The sequence below is a fragment of the Volvox carteri genome (genome assembly GCF_000143455.1).
Source record: "Volvox carteri f. nagariensis unplaced genomic scaffold VOLCAscaffold_32, whole genome shotgun sequence".
Taxonomy (NCBI): domain Eukaryota; kingdom Viridiplantae; phylum Chlorophyta; class Chlorophyceae; order Chlamydomonadales; family Volvocaceae; genus Volvox; species Volvox carteri.
The window spans coordinates 1,182,545-1,192,410 of record NW_003307575.1 but is presented as its reverse complement, the minus strand read 5'-3'; the positions used below and the strand labels follow the sequence as shown (position 1 = coordinate 1,192,410).

General features: G+C 56.4%; 1 protein-coding gene across 1 annotated transcript in view; it reads right to left on the bottom strand.

Annotated features, from left to right (window-relative positions):
• Positions 1-335: 335 nt before the first annotated feature.
• The window catches only part of VOLCADRAFT_93616 (uncharacterized protein), a gene marked incomplete at both ends in the record, with an annotated part of 15,886 nt that continues 6,355 nt past the window's right edge, over positions 336-9,866 (bottom strand). Inside the window, 7 exons of the mRNA XM_002952781.1 lie at positions 336-596; positions 1,423-2,051; positions 2,376-3,016; positions 6,444-6,555; positions 7,839-8,419; positions 8,603-8,931; positions 9,246-9,428. Coding sequence (XP_002952827.1) covers positions 336-596; positions 1,423-2,051; positions 2,376-3,016; positions 6,444-6,555; positions 7,839-8,419; positions 8,603-8,931; positions 9,246-9,428 — 2,736 coding nt within the window. The remainder of the gene's footprint in view (positions 597-1,422; positions 2,052-2,375; positions 3,017-6,443; positions 6,556-7,838; positions 8,420-8,602; positions 8,932-9,245; positions 9,429-9,866) is intronic.

Genomic DNA, 9,866 nt, shown 5'->3' with positions numbered 1-9,866 from the left:
CCCCGCGCCAGCAAAAGCGGGGGGAAATGGTACCCGACATGGACTGCTGTTAACTAAAGCAGTTGATGCACACATCTAAATACATGGATAGAATAGAAGCCAGGGAAAACTAACCCTTACGAAGAAAGGAATACATGAATGGCGCGAATGCAGTGAAGAACGCCGCTGCAGGTGGCAAAAATGCCGGTGGAGAAGCCATCCATGCGCCTCTCAAGAAGGAATGTCGTTTATGAACGGATATCGGTTATACTCCTGCTCCAGTACGGCACCCGTACTGCAATAGTACAGTACAATCGGACGAGTGAGTGCGGATGGCCAGGGCTGTTTGATGAAGCCTAACAAAGCTCTCTCACATTCAGACCGCGTGACGATACATCGCTAGCTTTCGCCGCTACTGCGACATGCTTCCCATGTTGAGGTTCAGCAAAATCAAGAGGCGCTATGTGCACATCATCACCACCACCACCACCATCTTCGCCGCCGCCGGTGGCCCCCAGCGACTGAGGGAACTCCGGCGCCGATGCCGGCGGCGGCGCCACGTCAGCGTCGGCAGCCCAGTGCGGGTTACCTCTTCCCCAGCGCCCGACGGCCAGTTGCTGTACCGCCATCAAACACGGTGCCGTACAGCAAGCACACATGGCCGGCAGCAGATCCACGTCATCGATCCCCCTGGGCACGTGCAGCTGTCCAGTGCTGCTGCTGTTGCCACTGCCACTGCTGCTACTGCCACTGCTGCTGCTGCCACTGCTGCTACTGCCACTGCGAACCACTGTTTCGGAGAAGAATTGCAACGTGTGTAGCTGCGGCCACTGCCGCTGCAGCTGCTTCAAGGCCGGGCCAGAAAGCTCCGAAGAAGCCGCTTCCGCTTCCGCCGCCACCGAAACGGCTTCCGCCCCGAAACTACGGAGCGCGGGAGGCCGGTACGCGACGGAGCGTTTGCGTACGGAGAAGCAGGTGGGTTGTTGCGCCTCCGTGATACGAAGTTCCTGAAAGGCATAATACATTATTACATCAAAAATAGCAGTGAAAATAAAGAAATTAATAGTAAAAACAGTAGTAGGAAAAAGGAAAACATGTTGGCCCCATGTTGGATCCGTTTATGACGTTGAAAAAGAAACAGAGCGGAAGAGGAAATCTACATGTGGGGCCAACATGTGGGGCCACACGCATTAAGCTAAAACAACAGCAGCAGTACAGCAAACAGTTACTCTGTTACTTACTTTGGCAGTAACACCCAGGTATCAAGAGGTGGGTGAGGTATATGACACATCTCATGGGCCTCTCGACCCACACCGATAAGCCGGTCGTCATGCACATGATGCCGCCGACAGCTTGCTTTCTAAACACCACCACCCAACCCCAGGCACCACCACCCAACCCCAGGCACCACCACCCAACCCCAGGCACCACCCAGCCCCCCACCTTCAGGTTGCGCAGCGCTCGCAGGTTCTGGAAGCACACCCGCAAGCCCACGTGGCTCAGGCCCAGAGCTCCAACATCCAAGCTCAGATGCAGCTGCTCCAGTTCCTGTAGCCGAGCCAGTTGCACGAAGTCCCGGGGTGACGCCAGGAAGCTCCCCTCCCAGTGGGAGTAACCGCCAAGTGCAGGGAGGTGCAAAGCGCGCAGGCTGCCGCCATTGCCGTACGCTTCACAAACCGCCTCGAACACGGGTCGGTTCAGCGAGCAGATGGGAATGGTGAGGTCCTGAAGGTGCGGGGGAAAGACGAAACCGGCTGCAAGCTGGTGCTGTTGCTTATGGTGCTTATGGTGCTGTTGCTGGTGGTTGTGGTGGTGCTGTCTCCACTGCTGTCGGTCCTGCTGAGCTAGGGCGGTGTGCAGTGCGTTGCTCGCGGTAGCTGCCGTCGCCGCCGCTGTGCCGACTGCAGCGGATCTTCTCCGACCGGATGCTGTGTGAGCTGTAATAAGGCACGCGGGATCTGCCTGGGCTCCCACACCGAACCCGAAGAACGGCACTGAGGAACCATTTCCAGCGAGAGCCCGGCTAACTGCATTGCCGGCACTCGCTGATACAGAGTGGTGCCAAAGGCCGACTGGCGGCGGGAGAGGAGGTGGTGGCAACGGCAACGGCAGCGGCGGGGGGCCAAGGAGGCCCCCGGCCGCCGTCCTATCCTCAGATTTCCAGCTCGTGCTGCCTCCTCCCAGGCCCCACCGTGCTCCCGGTGTGGCACGCGCCGTACTGCCGCCGTACAGCCAGCCGTTGCCGTTGTGGTGGCTGTGATTCAGCTCGAGACGGATCATGCGGAGAGCTCCATTACCACCACCAGTATCACCACCAGTATCACCGTCGGAGCTCACGGTGCCGCCGCCGCCACCGCCGCCACCGCCGCCACCACCGCCGCCGCCAGCGGACAGACCCCCAACTAGATCGTTTTCGTCAGCGGCACGGCCGCCACCGCCGTCGTACCTTTCCCCGTTAAAATCCTCGTCATAGTCCAAGAGTGCCGTGCTTGGGGAGGGCATCGCCATGGGTAACCGCAGTTGCCGCAGGGTTCCCAGCGCCAGTAGCAGACAGCGGTAGGTCTCAGCAGCCTCGGCCACGCCGCCAGAACACTCCAGGGAGCCTACAAGACTTAGAGATTCCAGACGCGTCAGGCGTGCGAGCTCCGTGACGCTGCTTGCACTGAAGGCCGCGTTGGCGAGGGACAGGCGCCGTAACTGGGGTAGCGAAATAGCAAGTTGTATCATGGCGTCGCTGCAGGCGCATATGGGGCGTCGCTGGCGAACCAGGACGTTGAAGGCGCCCTGCTCAACGGCGCTTGAATAGGAAACGTCGGAGAGCTCCAGCTCGACGAGCGAAGATCGCAGATGGGCGATGGCAGCGGGCGGTGGTGGCGGGCAGGCGAGGTGCAGGATAGCCAAGGAGGAGATGCTGCAACCTTGCAGCGCCAGCAGCGCTTCGTGCAGCAGTTCTTCGTCACTTGGGGTCACATGACTTGACGGGTGGGAGGCGTAGGAGCGGTCCGGGCCGTGGAAAGCATCACAACGGGCTTCGCCGCTGCAGCCGAAGAGGGGCGAGCTAGCCGAGCGAAGGGGCTGGTGTCTGCCTTCAAGGTCGACTACTACGCGTCTGGCACTGGGGAAGGCGGCGAGCGCGTCCGCAACCTCACGCCTGCGATAACCGATTGGTACACAGGAAGGTCAGAGGAGAGGTTGAGCCGATTGAGTTGTGCAGTGCAAGTAGTTGTCCGAGAACATGTGTAAAGGGCCAAGGAGTTTGGAGTAGCTCTGTAAACTCCTCGACACTGTACCAGCGTTCCGGTTCCGGCATGCGACTCGGTTAGAAGTTCAAACTTATCTATGCCAACGCGAGCAAGACAGGGCGGCAGAACACAGAGTTCCACAAGGGTAGTGGAAGCAGCAATACATTTATATTGCCGCCTTGTGAGCGAGGTGGAACAGAATGTTTGCGATGGGGGCCCCGACAGATAGCAGGCCTTACCGTGACCCACGTCCAATAAGCGCCGACCGCCGTAGCAGAATGGTGATACAACTTTGAGCCAAGGCATTTGAAACAGCCTTGCAGGTTGATCGAAACGTGAACTTGCAAGGTACATCTTTAAAAATCAACTGTGGCAAAATTGCGAAAAGCCCATCGTCAAATATCGGCAAGTCAACTGTTATCAGATCTTCTGGTAAAGAGGGACAGGCGGAATAGGGTGCCTCGTAGCGCAGAAATGCCCCGCTAACTGGCCTGGATGCCCAGGCCCAGACCTGTCCAGGCTCCCACCTGTAGCAGTTCCACTGGAATTTTTACCAAATCATCACATCGTCTATGTTGTCTGTTGAATTCCATACTGCTGAGGTGCCGTATTGCTTGACGCTGTCGGCAATGTCTGTGTGGCGTGCAACCTGAGGCGGTAGGTGCCATTAGTTAGTATTCCAGGTAAAATGCAACGTTTATGGACATTTTTCAGGAGTAGCTCGGTATTATTGCAGTGAATCTCTTGGAAACGTGTTAAAGACGCGGGAACAGCAGTTCGCGACGTACGTTCATATTGGTAATGCCTGACTGCCTGACCGATGCATTAATAACGATAATGCTTTATTCCATATCGTTGAAACATACACATTAAAAACCTCTGCTTTACGTGAAAGTCACCGTTTCTTGGATAGGTCGTGCCAGACTGCCAGTACTTTTAACTCCTATCCAATTGACATCCTCAATACCGGCAACTGCCATCCAGAACGGAGGACGACATGAAAGTTATTATTCCCATTGCCGAAAGCTAAGACAATTTTGCGGATTCTATTGTGGCGCCGGATACCGTCATCAAATATTGACGGTCTCGAGCGCAAACCTGCCTGATGCCGCCCCTCTTAATAGCTGCTGCAATCAACGCACCTGTATGTTTTAAAGAAGTTTCGCCTTGGGGTTAAACGTAAAGTGGTTGTCGCCGGTTATGAGGTATCTTCGGTTTGCTCATTTGCATGTTTTGATATAACTATATACAGCATTGTTTAATGCTAACGATGAAGAATCTAACGCATTGAGCATGTGGCGTAGAACTAACCTCCGGGTAACTTTAATCCCAGAGCGCTTGCTCCTCGATACCGCCTATTCCCCTACCCCGAAAACGAACTTTGTACGACCGTTTCGCCGCCGGTTTCTCCATCGACTACTCCCCAATAATTTCCATGAGGTTTGAATTGCAGGAGCTTAATTGAATCTCACTTAGGTACGTCCACAAGATGTACGCAACCGCTACATGCCGCGAGCAAACTTTGGTCCAAATTCATTTTCACGCGGGCGCCACAGAAGATGGACTGGCCGTACGCTTTCGAAGATTTCACTATCGAATCCAGAAACGTCGCAAAACGCGGACCCTAATCCAGGGTTTTCAACTACCGGTAACTAACTGTTTGGCCCCCAACCCCCAGGCTTGCATTCGAACATTCCAGCGCGATCCCCAAATGCCGAAGAAGCCTTCCATAACTGTCTGCACTTTTTTATCACTTTTTTTTTAGGGTTGACGACCCGCCGTCAGGTCAGGCAATCTTGTTCCGGCGAACGTATATAATTCACAGCCGCATGGGTGACCATCCTATGCCCCTTGCTCATTTTGCTGCACGCCCACTGCAGGAGAGCTGATGACCTGAAGATGTCCTTGTCTTATTGTTGGAGCTGTTGAATGCCTCCCGGTGGCCTAAGTTTTGGTGTGGTGAACGCGGCCCAACAACTCTTTTTCGAGCGGAAGTCAGACGGCCGGCCAAACCGACGCCCGGCGAAGTCGCCAACGCAAATAACGCGGGAATACACACATGAGCGGAAAGCGGTCGTTTGAGGGCGGCAACGAAAAGCTACTGTCAGGTGTTGCTGTTGACCCGGCGGGTGATTGACCTTGCAGGTCGACTGTAGCAGTATTGCGCCAAGTTACTCAACTACCTAACGAGAACCAGAGTGACCTCGTAGACAACGCAAATTATCGATGCAGATTTGATTATTTCTGCATCACTTATTACACACATGTCATAACGCAAGTCAAAGCAACATGATGCTGCAAAGCACAGCTGACGCATTTTCAACGCGTTTGTGGCGCGGTGGCCAATACACAGGTCGTATGTTTTTCACTTTAAGCGAAACTTCAAGAGGTAGTAGCTCGTAGGTTCTGTTAGAGGAATGTCCGGCGTCCGGTCCATATCCTCTTGTCAGACCTCGGCATTTCATAGCTGACGCGCTATCCAAAGCCCGCAGCATGCTTCCAGATGCCCTACACTCCAAATCTTTTAAGTACTATTACTGGCGTTGGTTACGGAGCGTCAGAGGCAGGTTACGGAGCGCCATGCTGGAGATGATGATCTCAACATACCATATCTGCCCAAAACTTCTCACGGCGAATCAACGACCGAGGTGCTGTAAGCTTCTTGCTACCATTAAGCTGCCTCTCTGTCAAAACTTTCAATTCATTAAAAACGCAACTGCAAACTTTGGAAGGTAAGCTATATTTTCTTGGCCTGCCATCTAAACAAAGACATGTCCGATAACAGGCTGGGTTGAGGACTCAGGCGCGTTTATTACAAGGGGAGGAAGGGAGTTCTTGTTAGGTGGACGTCCGCTGGGCCAGACGGATATTCGCCGGGATAGATGCATGTTACATGATCATGGGCTGCATGTGACGGAAACGATCTCGATATAATTGCGCAGAAAGGCACGTGATTCATAGCATCTCGGATAGCGAAGTAGACATCCCGGAACTGAAACATGCGCAGGAGAAGAAAGAAACGACCTGCAGAGCTGGATAGCATCAGACAGCTTTTGGTGGCGCAAATACCCTCCCCCCCCGTCCCCCCGCCGCATCCCCGAGGAACATTGTTTTCAAGCCCGTCAGTTCTGTTGACGGTGCTATTCCACGTACGGTCCACAACCCTTTGGTCACCACTTAGGGTGCCTCGTGGCCACCAAAAGAGAGCGAGCTCATGCGCACCTACCGGCCGCGGAGACAAGCGACCTGCATGGTCGTGTGTCAAATTGGCTTTTCGAAAAGGCTTTTCGAAAGCGCGGTTGTTGTCCGGGGAGGTGGTGCTCCGGGTACACGACTGCAGGTCGTACGGAGGTGTGTGTGTGTGTGTGTGTGTACAGCACAATGCTAAAAGCGCCATGCCATGCACACAGAATCGCTGTGCGCTCCATCAGGTCTCCAAATCCAAATGCACAGCGCTGTCTTCGGTTGACGCGACTTGAGATGGCCCTCGGGCGGCCCTGTTACATCACACATCTTTTATCTTTCCATCACGAAAACAAAAGTGAGATGACAACAAGACTGCCGCGCGGTTTCGCGGTGGCGCAGACACCGAAAGTGCCGATCGGAGCAAGGTGGCGATCGGAATCGGAATCGGAACGCTGCTGCAAGACCGTTGAGCCATTCCAGCCATCACAAACCGGATCGTACTAACCGACATTAACTGTAATCAACCAAAACAAGGTTCGCAGCGCCGGTCAGCCATGTTTTATTTAAAAAGAAAGAGGGTAAGCGGTCCAGCCCAGCAGTCTGTCGGTCAGTTCCGACTCGCACGTAATGTTAAAATTGTTGGCGCCTAGCGCCAAACGGAGCTATATCCGTGGAGAACAAATCATGCAAGATCCCACAGGATGCACCAACAGGTGGTCGCGGACCGAAGACACAACAACTCCACCATGCCCTAAGTTATAACAGTGTCAAACGTGGCAAAATAACATCCCAGTACGAGATCGAAAGTTGTGTGTTCCCTCTTAAGCAGCAAAAAACGCTCCTTAATAATAAGGGAGGTAATCAACGGGATCGAAAAAGCTGCTCGCCTAAGAAGATTCCACCTCCCCATTATTGCTAGGATCTTTCACCCATATCATACCATATCATATACCATCTCATGTGAGAGATCTGTCATGGACTCTCTCAGCCGGGGAGTCGAACCCCAAGTCGCCCCTCAGAATCCCTGCTACGCTCTCCCCCCCCCTTTTTCTCCCGGTCCCCCTTTTACACGCATACCCTTCATCGTCTCCCTCCTCCCCCTCCTACCTCCCAAAGGGAGGAGGGGACGGAGGGGGAGGGGGAGGGAGGGACCACAAAGGAAAAGAGAGGCACCACACACACCCTGGCGTTGAGGTCGTCGGGGGCCCCCCCCACCAGGGCCCCCCCCTGGGGCATCAACCCTGGACCTCCGCTGAAGCATATTTACACAATATCATCATCATAATAACAATAATAATCCATACATACATACATACATACATACATACATACATACATACATACACGCATACCCATTCCTTCACACACACACGCATACACACGCCGTCGCGACCACATCACTAAAACTCCCCGTGGGACGTGATCACTCACCCGCGCCCCCGCCGCCCGTTGTTGCCGGCTCCTCGGGTCGAGGCCTCTTAACCTGCCGAACCAAATCACCCCCATCCTCACCCCCACCACCCCCTAACAGCTCCCCGCAGACAACAGCCTCCGCCGTAGACGCTGCTGCGGCAGCTCCGGAACCAAAAGAAGAAGAAGAGGGAGGGAAAAGAACGGAAGAAGGAGGACCCGCAGCTTCAGAGCCCGGTGGTGGTCGCTTCACACCGTGGCTGCCCCCCAGGGACATGCCGGGCCCGCGGCCGGGGCTGGGGCCGGGTGCGTCACCAGGGTTGTCGCCAGATTTCGCTACTGCCGCCGGCTCATGCAGGTCAACAGACGAAACGAGCAAACGGTCGGGCAGCCCTCCTATCCCGAACCGGGTTACTTGGTCCTGCTGCTGGTGCTGCTGGTGCTGTGGCGACTGTGGCGGCTGTAGCGACAGCGGCTCTTGCTCTTGTGCTCGTTGAAGCTCTGTCGGCTGTAGCTTCGTGGTGCTGGTGGTGGTGGTGGTGGTGGTGACGGGTGCGGCGAAGATGCCCGTTGCCAAGGGGCTCTCAGTTTCCCTCAGAGGCCTAAACAGGCAACACGGCGATAAGTCGCAAGGGGGGGGGAGGGGGAAATCGCAAGAGAGAGGCGGTGCAGGTGCACGGCCGGAAGGAGGTAAACAGTCAGCATGGGAAGTGTCGTACACGAAAGAAGGGAAAGTGCGAACAACGCTGCTACTACTACTCCCGCTACTGCGGCTGCGGACGCACCTGCGGGATATGCGCAGCCACTCCCTCGACACCCCCGCCAGCCGCACTCTTAGCCGGGGGGCAGCAGACCCCGAGGTCGGGGCCGCGGCCGCCGGCGCCGATTCCACCCCGCACCCGGCAGCACCACCTCCACCGGCGGTGCTGGTGTTGGCGGTGTTGGTGTTGGCGGTCCCCCCTCCTCCCACCCCGGGGGCGCTCCGTGGCGGCGGCGGCGGCGGCGGCGACTCCAATTCCAACCCGACTTCCATCCCGCCCTCCCGGCCTGCCTCCTCCCCCTCCTCCTCCGAAACCAGCTTTCTCAGCCAGACAGCCATCTCCTGAAGCTTTCCCTGAGGGGCCAACGTGGCAGCAGCAGCAGCAGCAGCAGTAGCAGCAGCAGCAGCAGCAGCAACGTTCCAGGAAGGCGGGAAGCGAAAAACATGTTATTACGAAAGCGGGTGAGAGGGTGAGAGAGTACTCGTGGTGGTGCGGAGAGCCCCAAACATTCCCGCCTGGGCTGTCGTACCACGGCCCGTTGTTACTGAGTCACTAGGTTCCTCTGACACGCACCCACACACACACAAAAGACAACCCCCACCCCACCCCGGCCCCCCAACCCCCAACCCCACCCCCCAGCCGCCACCCCACCCCACGCCCGGCACACCTCCTCCGCCAGGTTCAGGTTGTCCAGCAGCTCCCCGAACAACGCCGTGGCCGCCACATCACTCCACTCCCACACACACGGCCGAGCGGGCTGCTGGGGCTGCTGGGGCTGGTGCGGCTGCTGGGGCTGGTGGGGCTGCTGGGGCTGGTGCTGGTCATCAAGCCGCCGGTGTCCGTAGTCGTCCTGAGCGGCCCGAGCGGGTGCATGCGTCTGCTCCCCCCCTCTCTTCCCCAGGTCGCCTTCGACACGATCCGCATTCGCATTCGCACCAGGCCTGCGGAGTCACATCAACCACCAACCGCCAACCGCAACAAACGGACAAACGAGAAAGGCGGTTAAAACTAACTCACGATCGCCTACAACCGTAGTGGATTGCAGACGCCGTGACAGACACACAACTACGGGGACCACCCAAGGCGGATCGTCAGGTGGTTGATTGCGAACAGGAGGCCTACAGGGGGCCTCTGTCCCCACCCACCCCCACAATGGCGGGACGCATGCACACACGCCAACACACACCACCGTGTGTCAATACACACACGCGTGCAGGCTTCAAAACCCCCAACCCCAACACCCCCCTTCCACTCCCATCACCCCCCTTCCACTCCCATCAACCCCCTT